General features: G+C 33.9%; 1 protein-coding gene across 1 annotated transcript; it reads left to right on the top strand.

The window, feature by feature from the left end:
* LOC145246610 (uncharacterized) lies at nt 1–27,509 on the top strand. Its single transcript, XM_080108276.1, has 4 exons — nt 1–140; nt 9,032–9,413; nt 12,719–12,908; nt 25,756–27,509. The coding sequence occupies exons 2-4, from the start codon at nt 9,088–9,090 to the stop codon at nt 25,864–25,866; spliced, it is 627 nt and encodes a 208-aa protein (XP_079964402.1). The 5' UTR covers nt 1–140; nt 9,032–9,087; the 3' UTR covers nt 25,867–27,509.
* Nucleotides 27,510–27,878: the final 369 nt, after the last annotated feature.

The following is a 27,878-nucleotide window of genomic DNA, read 5'->3' as shown; positions in this document are numbered from 1 at the left end:
CATAAATTAAAAAGAGAGAGAGAGAGAGTAACCTTGACAACATTGGCGGAAAAGTGTTTACTGTTTGTGAAGTGGCACTCCAAAACAATTGTACGCGGATCTTTTGACGCTGTTGCTTGGAGCTTCTGAAGAGCAGATAGGTGAGAGGAACAAAAAGAACCATCTTGTTATTTTTATTTATTTTTTTTTTTAATTCTTCAAAAAATACCCTCGCATCTCCTGCTTGACGGCATCTGATTTTATATTATTTTCTGGGCTATCAAAAAAAAAAAAAAAAAAAAAAATGTAACAACTAAATGCCATCAAAGGTAAGGTAAGTTACTTTTCTACCTAACTGGATGTTTTTAGTGTTTTTATTTAATGTAAAATGTTTATTCAGTTCGAAAAACAAGAAAAATATAAACCGCTATCGAAGAACAAGAAAAATGGCCGCGATGTCTTTGAAAACTCGACAATGACTTTAAAATAAGAAATAAAACAAAATGGTGGTAGAAACCCACCCAATAAATGTTACCGTTACATTTATTTGGTGGGTTTCTACCATCATTTTGTTTTATTTCTTATTTTGAAGTGATTATCGAGACTTCAAAGATGTAAAGAGACGTCGCGACCATTTTTTTGTGTTTTCCGGTAGTGTGCAATACTGCAATGGTACTTGTTTTTCGAATTGATTATACATTTTACATTAAATAAAAACACAAAAAACTTATCCAGTTAGGTAGAAAAATAATTTATCTTGCTTTTTGATAACATTTAGTTGTTATATATATATATATATATATATATATATATATATATATATATATATATATATATATATATATATATAAACCCGTTTTTTTTTTTTTTACTAGCAGGCCAGGCCACCCGGCATTGCCTGGTCGTAATTATTATTATATTGAACCCAATATATTGTAATGATTTAAAAGTTAAAAGAATTTTTTTAATGACTCGTGCGCAACTGCCAAGAATCGAAACCAATATGTTTAGCTTACAATTTACTTTTTCCTTTGACGTTAATACCTGAGCTATGAAGACATGTTTGCTGAAAGGCTAAAAATTAAAACATGAACCAATACCTATTACGTTACGCATGCATATTCGTAATGCCGTCGTTCGACTTCTACCTTGCAAATTACATTTATTTTTTCATTTTCACACTTTTGCACCGATTTTCCCCGGCTAATATTCGAAAACCCTATATATTAAGTTTCATGTCTGTAGATCAAAAGCTGACAGAGGAGTTTGGTAGGTAAATTTTTTTAAACAAATATATATATATACGCATACATAAATATATACAGAAAGAGGTGTGTGTTTACTATAACCTTTTTACGCAAATATTACGCACGTATAAATCATGTAGAATATCTGTATGAATATAATTACACGTAACAGTTAACTAAAGATGATCATCCCATCAGAAAACCGAAAAAAAAATCTAGTAGGGAATTGATTAAAATGAATGTTTAAAAGGATATGAAAATTAGCTAGATCTTTTGCAGATGAATGCAATTCCACGACCCATATATAAGAAAGTTGTATAAAATAAACGAATTTTTAGGAGTATAGACGTTTTAAGAATATTGTTGGTGCTGGTTCTTTAATACGACAGGGGGCACGGAAAAGATTCGTGTTTTCATTTCGTTTTAAAAAAACAAAAGCAATTAAAACAATACAGAAAATACAGAAAAATCTTTATGATGTACGTACCCGTCATGGAATGAAAATGTCATATTCCAAAAATCACGTAAGTTGATCAAATAGTTTTATTTTTTAGCTATGAAAATCAAATTTTATCAGTAAGCAAAAAGAAACTGTCTCGTGTCGCTATATTGAAAAAAAACAAGGGCAGATAAGTCTACAATAATTCAAAATTGCAAGATCAGCCTTTTAATGCTACTAATTTCACATTTAAAGTCCATCAAACTTGATTCTTTCTATATGGTAAATTATCTAGTTGTGAGGGTTCTTACTTAGAATTCAACCCAATTAAAAAAAAAAAAAAGCAGAAAAATCTTTATGGTGTTCGTACCCGTCACGGAACGGAAATGTTATATTCCAAAAATCATGTAAATTGATCAAGTAGTTTTATTTTCGTAAAAGAAATCATTTTTAAACGCTTTAAAGCAATTAATATGAAAATAGTAGCATTACAAGGCTGATCTTACAAGTTTGAATTATTATAGAATTATCTGCCCTTGTTTTCTTTTTCAATGTGGCAACACGAGACAGTCCCTTTTTTCTTACTCATAAAATTTGATTTTTATAGTTAAAAATAAATTTGATCAATTTACGTGATTTTTGGAATATCTCATCTTCGTTCCATGACGGGTACGTACATCATAGAGATTTGTATGTATTTTTTTGGAGTTTTTGTGTTTGTTTGTTTGTTTGTTTGGTTTGATTAGGTTGAATTTTAAATAAGGACCGTTGTGGGGCATTAAAAAAAACATTGCGGCCTCTATTCCGAACCTAAGTAAGATTAAGTAAATTAATTATCAGAAACGAAATGATAATTTGAAAATTTAGGGTCAAATCAATTGGAAAAGTTTAACAAAAAATGTTTGATAAGTAATGAGCGTTTGTTTTGTTCAATTCCAATGAAAATTGTTTCTCATATTATGTTCTTTTTCTGGGATTCATGCTATACCGTTGAGAGAGAAAGAGAGAGAGAGAGAGAGAGAGAGAGAGAGAGAGAGAGAGAGAGAGAGAGATTAGTCAAGGCTATCGATACTTGTAAATGGGCATCCAGGGAATTTCAGTACTTTGATCAAGAATCCTGAGTCAGTCCCAGAGATGGTCAAAGCAGTTTATGCTTTGGATTAATATCCCTTTTTTTTTTAATCTTTTTTTTTTGATGGAGGTTTTATAATTTTTTTTTTGGGGGGGGGGCAAAAAGTTTTTTTATCCTACTTAACCTTTCACATATTCACCTATTTAGTGTCGTCTGCCATTTTACATTTATTTTCCATTTTCCAAACTGCAACAGCCATTTCGTCGACTGATTCGGTTTCTCCGTCAAAATACTGAACTCCTGAATACCCATTCACTACAGGTAGCGGCCATCTAAACACTTTATTCTACTTAATGTAATTTTATTTGTCACATGAAAACTTTAGCACAGGTTCGGAATAGAGGCAGCTTTGATTTGATTTTTTTTTTTTTTTTAAATTAAAATCTTATTTGCCAAAAAATATTTTCGCACGCATAAAAATGCCTCCAAATTACTTTCGAATTTCCCAAGAGTCATAAACCTGTTAGTCATTTTAATAGACTTTAGAATGACACACTTACTTGCGATAAAACAGTGAATAAACAATAAATGGTGCTTATGCAGTTCAGCGAAGGCAAAAAACGAAGATAAAGAAAAATCTGTATGCTGTACGTGGCCGTTATGGAATGAAGTTCTCATGAAAAAATCGTTTAATTTGATCAATTTATTGACATTGGCTTTGACAACGACTGATTCTTCAGGCTACTATTCTAATCTCGAGTATTATTTTTACAACGTTTCGGTCGATGTAACTCTCGACCTTCTTCAGGTGTATCTTGTAGAAATCGGGAATGACTCATGACGCAGTGGTTAAAGTACTGGGAAAATTTAAATTGCAAATTGATGTTCTCCTGAAGATTGAAGGTTCAATCCTCAGTGTGGTCGACCGAAAAAATACAATTGCGAATGACTTCTACCCAGTCATGGCTGACGAAACAAGAGCATGCTACCCCCTGTGAGGTAAATAAAGGGTCGGTTCGAAATCCTGTGTAGATTCCTGAGTTCAACAGAAACATTCCCGAGTTCGACAAAATACACCTGAAGAAGGTTTGAAGGTTACATCGATTGAAATGTTGTAAAAATAACACCTAAGATGAGAACAGTAGTCTGAAAAATCAAAATTATATAAATAACCAATCCTGATCTTAAAATTCAGAAGCGATAAGATTGGGGTTCCAGACTTTAATCACACATTTGTAAACAAATTAGGAGTGTTTTCCTTGCTCTTGTACTATGTTGATTTCAAAATGAGGTGTAGATCGCATACCAAAGTAGTGATAGTGATACGAAGATAACACGCTAAAGTGGCATTGTGCATTAACATTTTACCACTAACACATTGGCAAACTACACCTGCAAGAACCGCTCAGCTTCCTTCTTAGATCCTGCGCAACATAAAGACAACATAAAAATATTTCTTTCTGCATGCATATTAGATTTGAAATCGACAAAAATATATTATTTTAGTACAGACAGCTTCTTCTTTTTTGTTTTGTGTGATAACGATAAATAAAGTTAAAGATAAAAAGTTCATAAAGTCTCATTCTCACATTCAAAACAACTTTATTGAATCATCACTGTAAACTTGTAAATAAAAGCAGATTGAAAGCTAAGAGTGTTAATAAGGAACACGCCCGTGAGAGTGGGCGAAGACAAAAGGTTAAAATATTTACGTGGTGTTAAATTAGTAGAGAACAGATAAGAGTTCATCAATGAAGGATTAAATAAAAATGTTCTCTTTGGGATAAAATAAAAGGAAAAAGCATACAGATGTTAAAATGAGGTCATGTCCATGTGTCTATGTAGATATGCGTGTGCGTGTGTGGCAGTAGCCATGTTGGATCCTCAGAGCTTCTTGTCGAACCCCAGGGCCAGATGGGAGGGGGTAGTATTGCATCCTAAGAGTTGGTTTAAGCAATATGAAGTTGTTGACAATACCATGTCTTGATCAGGGTAAAAACTATAGTCTGGCTGGCGCTCCCTTTTATCAATTTCAGTTGTGTACTCAACTCGTCTGAAAGGTGGCTTTTGATTAGACAAAAGAAAAAATTGAGTACGCATGTTTGTTTCAGCTGGCGCTGCTGTTATAAGGTGTGTAAGTAGGAAGCTCATTCCCTTTCTAACACCTTTCTCCTCTCACTCCACCATTATAGTATTTCCATCATTTCTTATTTTTATCTAAGTTTGTTCTTAATTTGTGATGCCCCTAGCATCCTAGGGGATCATGTAGTTTTCTATTCATGCTTTCCTGACTGTACTAACCTGTTGAATTTTTAAATGTAATGTGAACAGATATCTTGCTGCTCAACTCCCCAAAGTCCACTTTCAGACACAATCTTAAATAGTAACCTCTTACGTTCTAAGTAGCAATATGCCTTGTTTGGACTGAAAAAGAGTAAAAATAAATAAATTCGTACAAAATCATAGAAATTATTTATTTAATTTTCGAAATATAAATTATTATTATCATTTCTGGTGATGGATGTTTGTCCGTCGGATTAGGGTTATATGATCATCCTGGTTGGATGATGAATGACACACACTGAATTGTGAAGCAAGGGTGGCACAATCTCAAACCTTTCTCCCGAGTCGGCACTGCTTGATTCTACTGTTAAGAAGTCCAGTAAGATTGGAAAAGATATTGAGATAAGCGTAAAGCACATACAGTACCTGGTATTCCAAAATAGTCACTCATTTGAGTGTTGACAAGGCTTGACGATGCTTAACTTTGGTAATCTAACAGGAACTGGTGTGTCAACGGGATTGTGCTGCATATACTCTGGTGACCTAAAAAAAGAAAAACACCCAGTATAGACTTTTGATTTAGAGTGGAAAATTTGATTTCAGTCAGTGGGTAAGTCTAAGGTAGTTGTCTGACTTGCTATTTTCTTTCTCGCTTCTCATTACAATTTGAAAAGCTTAAAAAAGGCACATTTTTTACTCGCTAACTTTTACATGATCTTTATTATAGACTAGCAGGCCACTCAGGGTTGCTTAGTCAGAATTACCTTATATATGACATTTCAATTTATGCAGATTTTGTTGTTTTTTTTGTTTTTTTTATTACAGTGCCAATACTCTATTGATTATTATATTGTACCTAATATATAGTACTGATTTCAAAAGTTTTTTTTTTAAAATATGACTTCGATGCCATCAGCTAAAATCTAAGTCAAAACATTTAGCTTTCCAACATTATTTGTTACTATCTGAACCACGTCCATACGTATATAAACACTTCAAAAATTGCATTCTTAAACCTATAAATGCATATATCTTTACGGGTTAAAAATCAAATCAAATTTATTCCACAGGTTCAAATCCCCTATATATCAAATTTCAAGTCTGTAGATCAAAATTTACAGAGTAGTTTAGTAGAGACTGTTTTTTACACAGACAGACAAGGTCACTTATATATATCTTGCTCTTCTTTTATTGAGCACTTTTAATGACCTTCATAAAATTCATTAGTTTTCTCTCTTGAATACCTATAACTTGGTGTATATATATATATATATATATATATATATATATATATATATATATATATATATATATATATATATATATACTAGCAAGCTGCCCAGTGTTTCCTGATTGTAAAATAGGCTAATGCTTAAATATGATATTTTAATTTATGTAAAATTCATATTTATTATTATAGAGCCGATTCGTTAGAGACTACTAGATGAATAGGAAAAGTTAAAAATTAAGCAATTCTGAGCCTTATTATATTGTACCTAATATATAGTAACGATTTTAAAAGTAAAACCAAAAATAGCATTTGAGTGCTATCAGCTAGAATCGAAACTAAAACAAATATTTAGTGCTCCAGCCTTAGTTGATACCGTTTGACTTACCAACATATAGATAAAAAGGTTAAAAAGTCAGCGACTTCAATGTATATTTGCAGAGGTAATACCAGGTTTAATTGACTTACTCCTGCCAAGGTCAACTGCTTTTTTTATATTTTAACCCCTTAGCAACTAATTTTATCGGCTAAAAACTAAATTGAAATCGTTCTAATGGTCCAAGTCCCTTATATATGAAGTTTCAACTCTGTGCACCAAAAATTAAAAGAGGAGTTTGGTAGGGACCGTTATGCACACACAGAGACAATGTCACTTATGAACAGGCCGCCAGGCATTGCCAGATCATAAAATATGCATAAATATTACATTTTAATCTATGCAGATATTTGATATTATAGAGCCGATTTTCCATTAATTATTCCATTAATTATTCCATTATTATCTAATATATAGCAATGATTATTCCATTATTATCTAATATTCTAATTATTTAATATATAGCAATGATTCCATTATTATCTAATATATAGCAATGATTTCAAAAGTTTTATATCAAAAATATGAATTGAGTGTCATCCGCTAGAATTGAAACCCAACATTGAGCGCTTCAGCCTTAGTTGTTATTTATCTCTCCGGTTTTGTTACCGTCTGAGCTACAGACAGATGAATAGGAAGCGTTAAAAATTAAGCAGCTTTGAGCTATGAATGCTTAATTTTGTGCATGCACAAAAGTAACAGCAGGAGTAGTAGCTTTATTGGACTTACCCTGCCAAGGTAAACTGTTTTGTTTTTCAATTTTGATCCCTTAGCAGCTATTTTTACAAAATCGAAATTGTTGACAGGTTCAAATCTCTAATATATCAAGCTCCAAGTTCATAGACCAAAAATTTAGAGAAGACTTTGGTAGAGACTTTCCGCACACACACAAACAAGCTCACTTTTATATATATGCATGAATATATATATACAGGGTGAGCCCAAAAAAGGGGCCCTAACTCTAATTAGGCCCCGTTTCTTAGTGTTTTGTCCGAACGAAATTTAACACAGTGTATTCTTTGTCCCAGCTCCCACTAGGGTCTTGGGGTACTCACGGTCGTTGATTCTGCCATGTCCTGTAAAATAAGGGCAATCGGTGAATAAATAATGGACATATCACGTATATACAGGGTGACCAAAAAAAACAAAAGCGCCATCTAGAACATATGCTGCAGAACGAAGAAAAAAGGCCAAAGACCTTAGTGTTTTGATGTGATGTTTTGAATATAATAAACTCGTTATGACCAAAGTTTCATTTCATTCAGACAAAGCAATAAGAAACGGGGCCTAATTAGAGCTGGGGTCCGTTTTTTATGGGTCACCTTATATATATATATATATATATATATACACACACACACACACAGACACACACACATTTGTATGATCTAGAACGTTTTCATACTAAATGCTATGCAATAATGCACAGTGTAGAATATACACATAGATAGAACTGAGCGTAATACTTAAATGAAATCAATCATCTAGTAAGAAACAATAAAAATGAATAATGTATTAATTAAAGTTCATTTTTCCAAGAACATGCAAATTAATCAAATTTGAATTGCATAGCAATGACTGCATATATTAACAAGTTCATTTTAATAATTTTAAATAGAAAACCTAGGCTTTTAATATCAATGTAAGTGTGACAAAAAATTCAATACATATACATACAGTACTATTTCGCTGTATCACAGCTCATCAGAGCAGCTAGACCAGCACACACACACACACACACACACACACACACACACACACACACACACACATATATATAGTCTATTTATTATACAAACATTGTTGGTTACATATGTGCATACACGTTTCAGTAAAGTCCCAATTCAGGGACAACACTTTATCAGATCAAAAAAAGAATTGAAATTGAAACGGGTGTCAAGACCACATTCCTTTTTAAAAGATATTTGGGTGCGGTCTACATTCCGGGGAGAAATTGGGGTGTATGTTTTGTGAATGTGAGCAGTAGGGTTTTTTTCCGGAAGTGTGGGGATAAAAATATAGATATACTAAATATAATATATATAATATATAAATACCTGTGCGTATGCTAGAACTGTTTCATCCTAAATACTGCATAATTATGCACAATGTAGAAAATATGCAATAAAGAGAATAGAGTATAATTAAATGAAACCAATCATATAATAAAAAACATAAAGTAAACAATTAATTAATGAACGTTAGTTAACCTTCATAAAGTTGCTCGCATATCCATCACTGAATATATTAAGAAGTTCATTTTAATAATAAGCAGGTTTTTACTATCAGTGTCTATGCGACATAAAACTCAGCGTTATAAGTGTATAGATAGATTTGAAGATGCTGTGAAAATGTAATTATTTGTAAAGTTATATATTTGAAGATCTATGCTATATACGCTTTGTAGGGACCACCAGATCCAAATGGTTTGGACATTGTTTTAGAATAAAAAAATTTAAAAAAATGTCGCGAGTTTATTTGCCGAAAATTCCTGTGGTAACGACGCCCGTCTTTCATCGATCCTACACAACATGTTCTTCAATTTATGGACCCTACCCGCCTAAAGAGCTGTCGGCTACATCACTAGACGTGTCTAAAATACCTGCCGCTGTCAACCCACTTCGACCTCCACCACCCCGGAAACGCATCAATATGCACTGGGAGACGAGTGACCAACATTTACAAAATGAACAACGCACCACGTGGCTCAACCAAAAAGAACACAGTCGATTCCATACGGCATGGATGAAACCGTTTTATGGCCAACCGGCAGAACGTGAGGCTTACAGGTAAGCTTAATCTGAAAACTATCTTATGAGGGACGTACCATAAGTAATGTCTCCTATTTTTCATTCCGCCTGAATGGATCAGAGGGAATTACAAATTGAATTGTTATGATGACTGAACTTATGCATCCATGACCTGAAAATTTCATCGCTCTGTTACAGATATTGATGATGAGAGATTCTAAGAACGCAACCCTTGACATGGATCAGAAGCAGAGATGGGTCATTGAATTCCTGGCAAAAGCGCATTGAGAAAATTGGTGACTATGTAGAAAAATACATTTTGAAGCACAAAAGGTTGCTTATTTTAATGGTACTACTCCCGTCTTCATAACTCTCGAACTTTTTGAATAAAAAAATATGAGGCATTACTTTTGGAACAAACCTCGTAGTTTAACCAAACTATGTCGGTGTGTATATAACAGGATATGTTATTTATTGTATTAAATATTATTCAAATACAATTAGTATCAAAGGGAAAATTTATTCGATTAATACATAATCATGAATACACATAAAATAGCATTTACATAAAATATACATAAATTGCATATACATAAAATACACATAAATTTCGTATACATAAAATATACATAACTATGAATATTAGATTTAAATCAGAAGGTTGTCATGTTCTGATCAGGTCGGGCGGGTCACCGTTTATAATAATACTAGCAAGGCTACTCTGCATTGACGGATCAAAAGTGTAACTGATTTCTATTAAAACTTCTATCTCTCTGCCTCTCTCTATTCATCTCTCTATCTTTCTCTCTTCTATGCCCTCCCGTTTCAGCTTCACTCTCTCCAAACTCTTCTTTCTCATCCGTCAAGCCCTTTCCTCCCTAGTTGAACATGTGCAAACACACATAAACAACTCCCTCCCTTTATATAATCTATTTCTTTTAGAATTAGTCGGCGTTTTAATTCCGAATTTGTACAAAATAACACTGAAATATCGTATCATCTCCTGACGAAATTTGGCTCAGTTGACAGTGAATATTTTTGTCTAAATTTGAGATATTATTTAGCCAGGGCAACGCTAATCAAGAATATACTAACTTTGTGGGGTTTTGTTTTGTTGCCTTTTACTTTTAGCTGAACAGTTTTGACATGTTGAACGAATTGTTTGGTAAGAAAAAATAATATTTGGAACTTGGAATGTAGCTATACTGTTATTATTTTAGATATATATTAATGTTGGGGCAATAAATCGGAATCGAAAAAATCAAAACTTTTTAGGGAATCGGTATCGGAATCGGTATCGGAAAAATGTGTGCCTATTTTCCGATGCCAAAAACGATTTTTTTATCTTTTTCATGTGATTTTCTTTAAAACAAAATCTTTCTGGTGGTAATAATAAAATAATAAATATTTATTGACTTTAAAAGACCAGTAACACTAAAATCTATAGATCATGCCTCACAAGTGTATTTTTACGTTTCAGAAAATATATGCAAATTTAACTTGTGTTTTTACGGTAAAAAATAGCAAATTTATAGTTAAATAATAAGAGATTTGTAAAAAATCGGAATTGGTAATTGTATTGCAATCGGTAAAAATATTGGAATCGTCCCATCACTTATATATATATATATATATATATATATATATATATATATATATATATAGTAAGCATTGCAATATTGTTTCGTTCGCGACTTAATTATATCTTTGTTGCATTTTTAGTCACTTACTCATCAGATGTTCACCTTAAAACAGAAAAAAAAAACCCACTATTTTGAACAACTTACATGCCATTTTTTATCGTTATGAAAATTATGATCATACTCGTTTGAAAAATAATAAATTACCAACTAAGAAAACTTGATATTTTAAACTTGAAGGACTAATATATTGCACTATATATACTCTGGAAACAAAAAAGACATTCATTGAGTTTGGACTTTTTCAAATTTTACATAATTTTTTTTAATATATATTTTTTTTAATTATGAAAAAATTTATTTAATGTATTACGATTGGTATATACAATCTGAGTAACGTTTGAAGTAATTAATAATTAATTAACCTATATATATATATATATATATATATATATATATATATATATATATATATATAGTAATTTATAAAATATATATGGCGATTAAGCTACACTGAATATTCTGCGTTTCATCCAACTATAGGATTCGTCAGGCTTATGCGCATAAGCCTGACGAATCCTATAGTTGGATGAAACGCAGAATATTCAGTGTAGCTTAATCGCCATATATATTTTATAAATTACTAACTAGCTCTACTTACGTATTGAGCACTTTTGAAGTAAATACTTCAAGTTTACGCATAAATCTATACTTTCGTATATTAAATTTGTGTGAATAAATGAAGTAGTTATATATATATATATATATATATATATATATATATATATATATATATATATATATACTAGCTAGCAGTCCGACGTTACCCGGTCGTACAATATGATTAAGCATGATATTTTAATTTATGTAGATTGCGTATGTATCATTATAGAATCAATTTTTCTGTTGATTATTATATATTACGAGGAATAATTTGCCCGGTGGACTAATTCGAAAAAAAAAAAATAAATAAATAATAAAATAATAATGATAATGTCATTCATCAAATTTCGTCTGTGTTTGTTTACAATATCACGTCAGCTGATATTTGGGCTTGACGATGAATGCCCTAGAATAGTTACTTCTGATTAATGTTTAGTTTTAAAATATGCAAACAATAAAATGATTTGCAGCGATTTTAAATGGTACTTCTTTTATCATAAATTGAACTCATTAATAAGAAAAAATCAAAATAAAATGGTGAGGTACACCCGGGCTTGAACAGTGGATCATTCGATCTGTAATCGAATGCACTACCACTAAGCTATATCTCCAGATTGTAATAAATTTTTATTTTTTTTATTTTTTTAAGAAATGATTTGGTGAAATTCTATTATCTTCCTTAGCCGGTGTAATATAAAATATTTCCCTGGAAAAATTATTCTTTTTTATCTATAAGAGAGAAAGGCTATTTTTAAGATCAGATTTTTCGATTTTTGAACTTAGCAGATGGATTTCTATACAAAACATATCCAAGAACACTGCCATACATATAAATTAGCTATGTGTGAAATTTGCAAAAGATAGGCTCAGCCGTTTCGGAACCTATGAGGAAAGAACTCTCACCCACACAAAGTGACCAATTGAGCAAATCGAAATAAACTGAAAAAGGAAATCTTACTTAATCGGAATCTTTTCTAATGATCATCGCATTTTTGTGTTGTTGTTTTTTCTTTTCTTTTTCTTCTAATGGTAAATCTTTAGGAAACATTTCCGTGATGTGCTCAAAGCCCAAATGGATGACCGAGACCTGATCCGGCATCGCTACCTGCAGGAACGTGTCCAAGAAAGCGATAACGCACGCAAGTTCGATCGTCAATGTCTTCAGGATGACGCCCGGAAAACGAGTGAGAAACGCTTCTATCTCAGAAAATTTATGAATGAAAACAAAAGCGTAAGTCGAATAAATATGTTGTCAAATATTTTTTCATTTTTTTTTTTTTTTTTTTAATTAAGACTTGCAAGTATCACTGATCTTGCCTGGGAATGATTCAAACAATAAATCTGTTGTTGTTGTTGTTGTTGTTGTCGTCGTCGTCGTCGTCGTTGTCGTTGTTGATGATGATGATTTATAAGTAAACTTTCTAGTGGTTCCGTGTAACTGTAGGTGTCGATGATGACCGATCAAACTAATGCATGTTTGTCTGAGAAAAAAGCCTGAGGGGGCGGCATTTTGAGAGGGTAAAAATAGAAAGTAGAAAAAATAAATAAAAATAAACAAAAGTTTAAAAAAATATGAAATTTTATACCAAAAAGGTTGTAAAAAATCGGAATTTTGGGGGGTATCGGAATCAGAAAAAATGTGTCCCTATTTTCTGAGCGTCAGGGGGGGGCGGCATTTTGAGATGGTAAAAGGGGAAAATCGAAAAAAATGCTAACAAAAAATCTGAAATTTTATATCGAAAAGGTTGTAAAAAATGGGAACTTTTGTAGTTATTGGAATCGCAAAAAGGTGTCCCTATTTTGCGAGCGGCATATGTCAGGGGGCGGCATTTTGAGAGAGTAAAAATAGAAAGTAGAATAAATAAATAAAAATAAACAAAAGCTAACAAAAAATATGAAGTTTTATACCAAAAAGGTTGTAAAAAATCGGAATTTTGGAGGGTATCGGAATCAGAAAAAATATGTCCCTATTTTCTGAGCGTCGGGGGAGGGCGGCATGGGGGCGGCATTTTGAGATGGTAAAATGGGAAAATCGAAAAAATGCTAACAAATTCATACTTAAAGGGGAACTTTCATATAAATTTTTATCGAATAGGTGCGAAAAGAAAGTTGGATATTTGGGTGTATATACACCGACATCAAAGAGGAAATAACATTAGATGCGAAAGTTTGAATTCATTAATTTTATTACTGTCCAATTCATGAGGCTAAGACTTTGAAAGTATCAAACGTTTGTTTTTGTAGCATACTTTTTATAACTCCTTGTAAACTTTACAATTGCTAGCTGGGGGATCGACAAAATCACCCCGGGCAACCCCCACCATCTACTTAAAACAAAAGGAAAACAGATAAAATCTCAAATGAAAAAAAATATTAAAAATCAGTTTTCATATTTTAATTTTAATTTAATTGAATTTAGGAAAATTAGATACCGTAGAACTAATTTTCGCAAGGTATGAAAATTAAGCAACTACAGAATAAATGTTAACTTAATAATAATGGATCAGTTTTCCTACCTAGCAAAAAATGGACGAATTTTCCATGGGCGAATTTCCACATGGACGAATTTTCCGCGCACCCATATGCCGGGGGGGGGGGGCAACAAATTTTACTACCGCCCCGGGCGGCAAAAGGTCTAGCTACGCCACTGCGGTAGAGGCGAATAGGTCAAATAATTGACCCTCAGCTATCGGGGCTGAAACACCTGCTAGAGAACGTCAGGCGAAGTACAAGAGCCAAGCAGTCAACAAGCGACAACAGCATGAGTCGCCGCTGAATCCGCCCCTTCTACTTCCTCTTCCGTTTACAGCCTGGGAGCGCGCACACAGGGCAATAAATGAAATAATAATTTTATATATTTCTAGCAAACGAATTTGCGTTGCGAGTTTGTTTTTCTTGCCTGACGAGAAACTACCACCGTCCAATCCGGTTACATCACAATAGCAGGTGCTTCTTTTTCGATATATGAATAGTGCTTTTTTGGCGGGGAACAGAAATCTTGAAGCGTATAATCATTTTTTTTTTTTTTTTTTACTTCCATCCGGCATTTTATGGAAGATACATGTTCCATATGAGCTCGCATCGCTAGCGACTATTTTGTCTTGTTTTGAATCATAATGCGTGAGAAACAGATCTAATGTCAGAATTTTTTAAAAAAATTTTTATTTTATCGAATGTCGTCTGGCATTCAGGTTTCCATTTCCACATTTTTAATAGCTCGTTCAGTGGGACTCGTAGGTCGTGCATATTGGGAATGAATGCCTGGTAATAGTTCGCAAATCCCAAAACACTTTGTAATGCAAGAATATTTTTGGAAGCTGGCATATTCTTTACAGCCGTGGCCATTTCCGGGTCCGGTCTTTTACTGTTTCTCTCGATGATGTGTCTTAAGTATTTTATTTCTTTCATGAACTTTCTTTCTTTTATTTTGAATCCGAAATCCTGTATTCAAAGGAATGCCTTGAGGACATGTTCTCGATGTTGTTCTCTGGTCTTACTTATCTACGATAATATTATCCAGGCATGCTATTGTGAAATCAAGGCCGCTCATCATAATATCCATAATTTCTGGAAAATTGGCGGGCACTAACTTGACTCCAAACGCCAACCTTTTGAATTTGAATAACCCCCTATGGGTGTTAATACAAAGGAACTTCGAGCTATTTTCCTCGACTGGAATTTGAAGATATGCATCACTCAGATCGACTTTAGAGAAGATCCTTCCTCCATTTAGCAAACGTGGATGTCTTGTGTCTTCTTTTTGATAGACAGAATTCAACTCTTGATAAGATGTCGTTTTTTTTTTTTTTTTTTTTTTTTTTTTTTTCAAAGTCTTTAAAGCTTTTCATTAATTTTCTCTGATGAGGCGAACGGTACATTTTTTTTTTTTTTTTGAATACCGGTTGCTTATTATATTTGAGTTCGAATCTAGCTGACATTTTGTACATTTTCTCAGACCGGCTGAGAAAACTTCAAGGAAACCCGTTTTTCTTTTTAATTCTGACTTTAGTTTTTCGTTCTCAATTGTCAAAGTTTCGACTTTTTGACAAAACGTAGTTAAAGATACAAATTGAATTGTGGCAGAAAATCTGTCCCAAAAAGATTTCCCGTGTTTCTTAACACGAAGACCTAAAATTTGTTGTTGTACAACATTAGTGATTAATTTGCCTTCAAATATTTGTAATTCATTTTTGACTTTTTGCAAGACTTTAGCATGGCAGGCTTATTTGATTTTTTCCATGTATGCAAATTTATGATCGATAAATTTGAACCCGAATCAAACTGAAACCACGTTTTTATTTAATATTTTCGCCGGCATATATTTCTCTTTGTTTTTATCGCTATTTTATTTTGTTCTAGTGCGTCGTACCCAACCTTTAATTTTGTTCGTTGCTGGGAACCCTTAGGTTCAATTTTGTTACAAGTCAGGCAAGTTTTTGTGTGGTATGAGTAGTCTTCAACCTAAATTCAGGATTCCGTATCAATATTGTGGATTTGGTACTGACTTATTTTGTTTTTCTGTGAATTGTCTTTTCTGTGTGTGGAGGGGGAACAATATTCTTTCTTTTTTACTTTTTCTGGAGAATAAGGTTTTGATTTTTTATGTATTTTTCTTACGTATACGACGTTGGAATCTTCAATGTCCTTTGAATCCTTTTCAACGCTAATCAATCGTTGGCAGTCTTCGGCCAACATTTGTAGTATTAGATTTGGTTCACTTTCTAATTTAGTTAAAATTCTGCATCGAACTTCAGAGTCTTTTGTTGATTTCAAACCTTATTACGAATAAGTTATTTGAAATTGTTAACACTCAGTTCAGCTACTTTAAAATTGTCACAATGTTTATTGACTATTGATGCAAATGTTAAATAGTCCTCGGCATCTTTCTTGGTTAATTTCAGGCATTTATCTCTCTTATGAAATAACGACGTTTTGGGGTTGAACAGTACTGTTAAGAGTTTTATGGTTTAAGAAAAAGTTAACTTATGCGTTTTTCACGGTAAAATGTAATTGTTATGACATTGGAAGGGTCAAGGACACGTGGATGATATTGAAACAAGAAACAATATATACGTCGTAATAAGTACTGCCAAAATGGTGGACTACAAAACTACAGTATTTACCACTCTCCCCTCGTGAGAAGATGGGACACAACGTCGGAAGGTGGGAAAATATACCAAGAGGAGGAGCACTCTGGCCCTGCAAAAATAAGTCCCGTTGGTATTCCCCGGTGAGGGTGCTTCAGACAACAATCTCTCCAAAAACCAAGAGACAAGGCCTGGGAGGGTTAACTGCCTAAGGATACACAGAATATTTTGTATCACTCCAACAGCAAAAAGGTCATCTAAATTGCTAAGTTTTTGTCGTAATGATTGCTGAAGTTGGAAATTCAACTTACGTGTACTACGAAAGTACACTGACCACCCGAGAGTCGTATCTGTCGCTCTATTTCTACAGTTCGGAAGAGTTCATATTTACTGCATGGGTGAGTCCCCATAGCAATAGTCCATGAATTTGTTGTGTTCTGTGGATTGCAGTCTTCAAAAAAATAAACGGACGTTTTTAGAATCCGGCCAATGTTATACAGGTCCTCATACTTTCTAAAGTACAAAGCGAAAGGGTTGTCTTTGTCCGAGGGAGGGAGGGAGGGAGGCGCGATTGTTAGTAGCGTTCCAGACTGCTTTTGTGAGAACGTTATTTTACTTTTTGTGACTTCCTTTGTATTTATTAAAGTTTGCAGCAATAAGTTTTACTCTTGTTCCAGTAGCAGTTTTTTTATTATTGCTTCCATTTTCTGTTGTTATTCCTGAAATCTTTCATTGCTTTCTTGCTGCTATTGCATTTGTATATGGAGAGAGAGAGAGAGAGAGAGAGAGAGAGAGAGAGAGAGAGAGAGAGAGAGAGAGAGAGAGAGTATAAGCACGAGTTTACTGATAAGATTCTTCTCCAGGTATTTGACTATTTAACATTTCTTAATTTGGACAAAGTGTCTCCCATTTGATTCTTACCTGTTAAGGTCAAAGGTGAGACCAGGTGTTTTGATGAGCTCTTCAAACAGGTGTAGACAGGATTCTTGAAAGATTCTTTTTTATTTATTTATTTATTTGTGACGTCAGCAATGTTCACACTCTAACCCCCCCCCCCCAAAAAAAATCTAATTGATGTCTTTTGTTGAGATCTATATTTGGCTTTTTATCTAAATGGCGGGATCTGGCATGTCAGGCCAACAATGCTGATTCAAAACTGATTTCTATGTTTGATGATCTGCAAACATATTTTAGGTCAACAGCACGATTACAAAGTAAATCTCAAGTTTCGACTAAACTTAAGCAGCTGTATAAAGTTTAGACTGATCATTACTATTACTGACGTAAATTATTTCAAAGGAAATTTGGAAAATTATTCAAAAACAACATATTTGCTTTATCTATTCATTGTGGCCTATTTGCGTTAAACGAAAATAATATATAATATTAATATAAATATATACAACTCTGTGGACCGTTCGTCATGGCTTGTCCGCCAAAAACAATATATATATATATATATATATATATATATATATATATATATATATATATATATATATATATATACTAGCGTGATACTAGTAGTATATATATATACTAGCGTGAGTACCCGTCGATGCTCGGATCGACATGAAGTTCCGTTTAGAACAAACCTGCTATACTAAGGATATTAATCATTTTCATCATGGGCAACGTGGATACTCCCACAACAATTTCAAAAATAAAAGAACGGATAAAAACATGTAAATATAATCGCCCCCCCCTCCAAAACAAAAGAAGTACACCAGATATTTCGGCATAATGGATACAAAGAGAAGGAGCTATTCTCCAGATATTGAGCACTTTTTGTTGCTCATGCACTGGACCCCATCCTACGAAAAAAAAAATAAATAAATAAAATAAAAAATAAATGAATCAAAATAACTTTTGTTTCAATAAAAATAGCAGCGAGTGCCGGAGCAACCAAAAAACAAAACAAAAAAAAACAGCCGTGTAGGCAAACTCTAGCCTGTAAAGCGAATAAAGGGAAAAGCTAATTTGTCCACTGTAGAAATAATAACGTTATAAACATTAATGCATTTAAAAAGTTTAAGAACAAAATGGAATTCCTTTTATTGGCTTGTTTTTTTTTTTTTTTTTTTTTTTTTTTTCAATGGCTGTTTTTTCGTAAATAAAAGAAATTTTCGATTTGTTTTTTTTGGGGGTGGGTGGGTGAGGAGGGGTCAATTCTCGGAACGCTCAAAGATTCTGTATAATCGTTTCAAGAATAATAAAAACAAACAAATGAGGTGTTTTATTTATTTATTTATTTTTTAATATTTAAAAATAAAACAAAACATCTTTCTGTCTACACGAAATTATTTTTTCATGCTAGAAAATCATTGCGATTAGCAAATTAATTTATGTGGGGAAGACTTTCTTTTTTTATCTTTCGAACTTCGGAACATATAAAAAAAGAAAACTCGTTAGGGGAAATAACTCTACCCGTATCTAAAAAAAATCGATGTCGGAAATAATAATTCCAAATAAATTAAATTAAATATATTATCAATATAATTATTATTTAAAGTTGATGAAATAACAATCTTAAATAGAACACTGAAAATAACTCTCTCGCTAGAAACTTAAACTAACATACAGCTATTTAATAAAATCGATTTTCCTTAATGCAATATGCAAATGAGGTGACCTCTTCATCGTATATTTTAAAAGAACAATACTATATATAGAAATAAATGAAATATTAAAGTAATGGACCTTTTGTATATATTAATCAAATTATGAACAGACAGGAATACGAATTTATACATATATTATTAAAATATATTATTCATTTGTGAAATATATCATCATTGTGTGAGTCTTGTAAACAAACATTTTAATTTTAAAAAAATATCCAGCGTTTTTAATGCTAACCTGTTGGATTTTGTCTTCGTCCAATTTCTATGTTTATTCATCTGTAAAATAATGTGTGAAATATATCATCATGCCGTCAGGTCATTCATGAGAATGCTACATGCAACATGTAAACCAGTACCACCTGTCCATGGTCAGGTTGTCGGTGTCTAAACCGGCACCCCATCATCAAACTTGCTGGATGAGGAGGGTGGCTAGACACCCAGCAGGACTAAAAACAAAACCTATTTAAGGGCGGTTGAGCACCAAATGCCAATGGCCATCTAGCAAACTCCTCCAGGTATGGGTTAAATACCCTTGCCAACACACAAGCCAAGCGTGGCGAGTATGGCAAAACATGGCCCTCAGTCCCCAGCAGTTCTTGAGTCACCGCTACTGGCAGCAAACAGCACAACAACAGAACAGAGGGTGCTAAAAATCTCTGGGTCTGAACAGGCTGCCATTGGAAATTGAATATTGGAACGTCTACTACTGTTAGAGTCACCGAATTAGAGGATGAACTACAGAAGATCGAATTTGATCTTATAGGAGTGTGTGAAACCAGACGCAAGAGTGAAGGATGTCTCATCGTTAACAACAGCGGACATTACTTATACTATAAGGGCGGGAACACCTCCTACAATGGGGTCAGCTTTGTGGTCAACAAGAATATTGCAGGAAACATCACAAACTTCAATGGTGTTTCGGACAGCACAGCTCACTATCAGGATCAACAAGGGATACCTCATTAACTTCATCCAGGTTTACCTTCCAACAACAGGCAACAGGCCATACTGATGAAGAGGTGGAGATGGTCTATGAAGATGTCAGTAAACTTCTTTTTACCAGCAAAGCCAGTCACACCATCCTTATGGGGAATTTCAATGCCAAGATTGGAATAGGAAATACATTTGTAATCGAGTACTGGTTCATATGATTATGAAACAAGGAACAGTAGAGGTGACACCCTTGTTAACTTTGCAGAATACCATCAGCTAAAGATCATGAACATGTTCGTCAAGAAAAAAAACAAATAGATGCTGGACTTGGATATCCCCTAATGGCACCACAAAGAATGAAATTGACTTTTTCTTTGCCAACAGGCCACCCACTGTGACTGATGTTTCTGCCATAAACAGGTTAAACACAGGAAGTGACTACCGAATGATCAGAATGTCTGTTACCATAGACACCAAGGTAGAGAGGACAAAGCGTATCAAGTGACACAAGAAACCAAACACCCAGGGTCTAGCAGACAAGTCATCACAGTTCCAACTGCTACTATCCAACAGATTTGAAGTGTTAGCAACATCAGAAGATCCAAACACTGACTACAACAAAGTGATATCAGAGATCAGCTGGATCGCACTTCAAACAGCTTGTCAATACAAACCACAATTACAAAACAGCTGAGAGAGAAACAACAGATGAAAAGAGGTCGTACAAATGTACAAGACATCGAATACACTGAGATATGCAAGACTCTGAGATGCAGAATGGCGAAAGAAATTTCAAACTTCAATGAACAACAAATACTACAAGCCCTTGAAGTAAACAAAAAAAAGACAGCGTCTCAGCAGAAACAACATCCCCTATAAAGAAGAAGATGGCACTCTCATCCATGACCTAGACAGAATTGTTTCTAGGTGCGAGGAGTTCTATGCTAACCTCTATGCCACCAGACAACCAGGACATCCTCCAACCCTTCATGCACTGAATAAATCTGAGGAACATCCTCCACCAATCCTCCCATCGGAAGTAAGAGCAGCTATTAAGCGACTGAAGTCAGGCAAGGCTGCAGGAGAGGATGGTGTTACTGCAGAAGTACTACAGAGCAGTGGTGAACCCATTGTTGAGATGTTTACAAAACTGTTTAATAAATGCCTTCCAGATAAATGGAAGAATGCATCAGTGGTCATTGTTCATAAGAAAAGAAGACACTGCAAATATTGAGAACTATCGGCCAATCAGCTTTCTGCCAGTGCCATACAAGGTATTCTCACAAGTCTTGCTAAGACATATGCTAGGGACGCTGGACAGTCATCAACTGCGAGAACAAGCAGGTTTCAGAGCAGCTTACTCCACCATCGACCACATCCAGGCTGTCAGTCAACTGCAAAAGAAAGCCAATGAATACAAGATTCCTCTGTGCTTTGCCTTTGGGGATTACAAAAAGGCTTTTGACTCTATAGAGTTTGATTCACTGCCCTTGAGAACCAAGGAGTTGACTCTACATACATCACCACGCTAAAAGACCTGTACAGTTGGGCTACCTCTACTTTAAAGCTTCATTGTGACAACAACAAGATCAAGCTGGAAACTTGTCATGGACGTGCATCAGAAACAAAGATGTGGCATATAATTCTCCCATGCAGAAAAAATTGTATCGATCAACATTTACTGGCGCCTGTTGAACGTTTACAAAGGTGATGCAGTTGCTGTTTGCACAGTTAGGAGAGGGGTTTGTCACTTTCAGAATGACGACTGGGATGTGAGTGATAAAGCTTGCTCCAGCCTTTTTACAACCAAGGAATGGCACAATTGAGAATGTTGGTGACTATGTAGAAAAATAAATTCTGGAGCATAAACGGTCGCTCGTATTAATGGTATCGCTCCTGTCTTCGTTGCTCTTCAACGTTTTAGTTTTTGAGTGTCTGTAGGTGTTAAAATAATTATTAATATTCATAATATATATATAGGCGGCAAAAAGAAAGTCCGCACTTGTAATTTTTTCAAAAACTGCAAATTAAGGCTAAATTTAATGTAATTGTTTAAACGAACTATACTGCATTTGATTCGCCTTTTATTCTTCTATAATTTTACCTGTATTTGACTTTTAATTGAAATATTCTAATGTTCACATCAATTTAAAAAATAACTTCAAATTGAGGAGGCAAAAAGAAAGTCTGCACAATGGAAAATTGTTATTTAAATGTAACTTTAGGACATTAATGCAACACAAATACAATAGGAACACAATGAACTAGTTAATATTTAGTAGCATAGCTCTTCTGCAATTTGACAGCCTGCAATCGTTTGGGAATTCCTTGAATTAGACTGCAGCAATACTCCGAGGAAAGGGCATCACACTTTTCTTTAATTTTTGTCCAAAGTTCTTTCAAATTTGAAATTTTATCATTACATAGCTGTTGCTTGATGTAATGCCATACGTTTTCGATAGGATTGAGGTCTGGAGATTGTGCAGGCCAATCCAAACACGGAATATCATGCTCTTCCTGGAACCTCTTGACATTGTCAGCTGTGTGAATGGGAGCATTATCCTGCATGAAGATGGGATTATCATACAAATTCCGACCAAAGTAGGGTAGAAAATGCTCAGTCAACATATTAATGTACTTGGTCGAATTAATTCGATCTTGCAAGCGAACTATAGGCCCTGGACCATTGGTACTAATAATGCCCCACATCAAAACTGAACCTCCACCACCTTGCAGTGTTGAAACTGAGCACCTAGGATGAAATTCTTCGTCTTTCCTTTGACAGATATACTGCCTACCATCACTGCCTAGCCTATTGAACTTGCTTTCGTCGCTAAAAAGCACTTGCGAACAATATGAAGAGTCATGATCTTCATTGCATCTGACGAAGTCCAGACGGTGCTTTCTGTTCTTTACAGAAATCATTGGCTTGCAAATTAAATTCCTTTAATCTGTTCTTGACAGTAAAAAGAGAGAACTTTTTAACAAGATTGCACTGTTGTTGGATTTGGGGAGCCGTTTCAAATCTGTTTCTTAGGCTGCAGATTTTGGTAGCATTGTCTTCCCTGTTAGAAGTAACTCTAGTACAACCAGGTTTAGGGGCATCACGAACACTGCCAGTATGTTGGTGCTTTTGCACAGTCTTTCGTACCATTTTCTCATCACATTTCAATCTGCAGCCTATTTTTCGATTGGATAAACCAGAAAGGTGGAGATTAATGAGCTCCTGACGATCACTAAGCAAACGTCGTGGCATATGGACTAAATGTTACGTTGTATAACCTGGAACAACAACAATTACGATTAGAGATGCTTTGTTGCCTGTTGGTGGATATTTGAAACTGATTTAGGGGCGATAATTTAAGCTGGCTTTAAGCGAATTTGTTGCTCCAGACTTTCTTTTTTCCTCCTCAATTTGAAGTTATTTTTTTAAATTGACGTGAACACTAGAATATTTCAATTAAAAGTCAAATATGAACAGATAAAATTATAGAGGAATAAAAGGCGAAACAAATGAGGTGTAGTTTGTTTAAACAGTTACATTAAATTTAGCTTAAATTTGCAGTTTTTGAAAAAATTACAAGTGCGGACTTTCTTTTTACTGGCACTGTATATATGAGGATCATTCCAAAAGTAATGCTTCCTATTTTTGAGTTTAAAAATAGATGGCCTTACTTTTAGAACGCCCCTTGTATATATATTATAAATATTAATAATTATTTAAACACTTACAGACACTAGTATTTCATGCTTTTGCAATTATCAGTGTAGGAAGTGATTATAATCTGACAATACCCTAGCGGGTCACACCGGCATCAAATATACCATGGTGTCCAATCAGGGTTCGCTGCATCATATCCTCTTTTCTTCTAATTGGTTCAGTGCCAAGCGTACATAATCGCTCATCAAAGTCAATTTCCTTTGAGCTGTTCTTATGCTGGGATGTCCTTGGAAGATGACATCAGGCTCAGATGCTGCTCCCTATTTCATAGCCTAAACAACTTTTTCACTACCATTTTCTGAAATACATTGTTTTCTTAGCAAAACAATATTAGTATCAAGATATTATTATCAATCCTAAATTCGCTAACTGAAGCTATTTTCCATGGTTTTGGTTGCGTCATCAACAAACATAGTATGACCAGATGTTGGAATGTTGCATATCATTTTCTTGACTGTCTTTTCTGAATTTTTCAAATTATCTATGCTAAAATCCGTGTTTTCTTTCGATGAACTAGACTCTACTGTGTGGAACAATAAAATTGTCGCCCTAGAAAAGACATGATTTCATTTCTGTTTGATGAAAAACGGTTTTCTTTTTCTTTTTTTTTTTTTGTGATAGATGATCTACTAGCTGGCCAGTTACGTACAAACCCCAAGAGCGATAGGAGCCTTCTATCATGTTTGAAAGTGGAACAATGTTCAACGGATCGGAGATGCGCCACTGTACAACTCATACTCTCTACTGATCAAAGTTATGACAACAGGACCATTAGTCAGCACCCTCAAAATGCATTGCTGGCCACAAATAATAGGTTGATGAAAACAAATCTTTCAGCCATGGTATTGGTCTTTGGTGTGGTTTCAAGTGAGGGTCACCCCATGCCACCTTACATCTTCGAAGTCAGCTTGAAAATCAATACCAAAGTGTATCTGGATGTGCTGAAGAGGGTGGTGATCCCCTGGTGCAATCAAGTGGCCACTGGCAGTGTGGCAGCAGGACTCAGCGCCGGCCCATATGGCAAAGAAACCAGGCTTGGCTTCAGAAGGAGTGCTACAACCTTGTACCCTTCTCTCACTGCCCCCCTCTTCTTCCCCGACCTGAACTCGCTGGATTACTTTGTTTGGTCATACATCGATAACATCATCAGCATGACCTCCCACAATACTGCCGGGTATTCGCCAAGCTCCCGCTTGCGCTTGTGGAAAAGGTATGCTCCGATTTCCAGACTCATATCGAGGCGTTGATTGAGGCTAAAGGTGGCTACATTGAATAGATGTTAGCTCTACTACATAATCAAGTTACCTGAATTGATTTTTTCAATAAATTTTTTTAAATAAAGCTATAGTGTTTTTTTCTTTAAAGCAACACTTTTATCGTTCCACCTTGAACATAATAGAAATAATAATAATAGTAATAATAATAATAATAATAATAATAATAATTGTAATGATAATAGTAATAATAAAAGTAATAATAATAGTAATAATAATAATAATAATAATAATAGTAATAATAATAGTAATGATAACTGTAATAATAATAATAATAGTAATAATAATTGTAATGATAATAGTAATGATAATAGTAATAATGATAATAATAATAATAATAATAATAATAATAATAATAATAATAATAATAATAAAAAAGTAATAATAAAAGTACATAAAATGTATGTAGTTAATTCTTTTAAATTACTTTTAATTGCAGATCATGGAAGAAAAATGGAAGAAGTTGCAGGCTGAGAAATTCTCTCAACAAAGATTGGAGAGGGAAATATTGCGCTACAATCCCATCAACTGGAGTGGAACTCTCAGTTAAAAGCAACTGATATTTTGATCACAGAGGGGGGGGATTCAAAGATCATTGCTTTTTAGCAATTTATACCAATTTGCCTTAATATCTTCCAAGACAAACATAAAAAGCTCAAATAAAAAAAAGAAAAAAGATACATTCAAGTACTTCCAAAACTCCATTTTTTTTAGTTTTGACCAACGAATGAAGAAAAAGATAAAATAAAATAATCTTTGAATCTTTTTTTTTATTATTACAGTAGGAGAACACTACTAAAGTCACAATTTCTGATTTTCTTATCACCACCTCCCTAATCTGAAAAAAAAAAAAAAAAGAAAACTAAAGAGATATTAAATAATTTTTAAAGAAAACGCCGAATGGAATGAATATATTGAAATTACAGTGTTTTTTTGAGGGTTTTTTTTTCACAATTAAAACAGAAAAACTCGACACCTCAACCTGAGGAAATATGATCATATCCCCCACCCCTTTGTGATGATGCACTTAGATATTTCCATTATCTTTCCTGATTTATGTTACCTATGAATATGATGTAGATTTTATGTAGATTCTATAACCGTTAACCTGCGTTGCCCGGTGGTAGAATCCCCTCCTCCCCCAAGTAAAAAATTGAAGTACTGTTGTTGTTGCTGTAGTCCAACCACCAACCTCCTCATGTTAAGAACAGCAATCGGAATGGACACCCCTAATTTACCTATGTTAAGAACGGTTTTCGCATCAGACACCCCATTTTGTGGGTGTGAGTGTGGTAGGCAAGAAATTAGTCGGTAATGTAAGGTATGTAATAATAAAAAACAATATATTTAGGTTGATGGCCTATTTGGGTCATAAATTAATAGCAAAGCATTCAATAATAGGTATAATAGATTAAAGTTCGCACAAATAGTTTTTTTTTGCGAAGCAACATGTATAATATAAATCTCACTTGTCTGTTTAAATGTATGTATGTATGTATGTATGTATGTATGTATGTATGTCTGCCTAAAATTTTCGACAGGGGCGACAGATTTTCACGAGATCAGTATCGTTTAGAAGCTCGACCCTTTGAACGACAAATATCGAAAAATTGGCTAAAACATTAATTCTCTCACCCTCAACTGGGGACTTTTCTACAAGGAGAGGTTGCTTTTTTCGGCGATATTTTCGAAAATTATCCCCTCTTTTCGATTGACTGGCCTTAATTTAAACCTACACAACTTCCGGTTTGGAGATGGACGCAACGGCAAAGACGTTACGTTTTTTCTTTTTTTTAACGTTCTTTTCCTCCTTCGCACTACGGGTTTGAGCCTGCCTGCCTGCCTACTACGTTTTTTTTTTTGGTTTTGCTAAACACACACCTCCAAACATCCGGGCAACCAGGCTAGTCTAATCTAAGTACAACCACGATTTAACATGTACATATAACTATAACTTGTGATGATATCAAACCCAAGTAAAAAAAAAACGATATCTCTCTTTCTCTCTCTCTATGTATGTATGTATGTATGTATGTATGCATGTATGTATGTATGTATGTATCTATCTATCTATCTATCTATCTATCTATCTATATCGGCACGATCGTGTAGTTGTATGAATACTCGACGTCAGCCACGTTCGTTTTCAAAATTAAACAAATGATTGATTGACCTAAGTTAAGATTTATTTAATATATATATATATATATATATATATATATATATATATATATATATATATATATATATATATATATATATATATATGTTAAACCAAAAATGTAAGAGTTTTAAACAAAACTAAGTTCTAGTATTTTATTAAAAAAAACAACAACTTAATTATCAATAAACAGAAAAGGAATAATAAAACACGGTACTCGGAGCCGTTTGGTTTTCGTTTAAGATTTTTAAATGAAACTACAGAACCAATGAGAATGATTGGCACTTATTGATCCATGCTGCAATAATATCATTATTATTTCAAAAGATATAGAAAGAAAGTATTTCGCAATGTGGGCCTGTGCTGTCACACACACACACACACACACACACACACACACA

This window comes from Euprymna scolopes, chromosome 24, assembly GCF_053919585.1.
Source record: "Euprymna scolopes isolate OS-2025 chromosome 24, ASM5391958v1, whole genome shotgun sequence".
NCBI classification, from domain to species: domain Eukaryota; kingdom Metazoa; phylum Mollusca; class Cephalopoda; order Sepiida; family Sepiolidae; genus Euprymna; species Euprymna scolopes.
The sequence above is the reverse complement of the archived record's forward strand: the minus strand, read 5'-3'. Positions and strand labels throughout refer to the sequence as shown.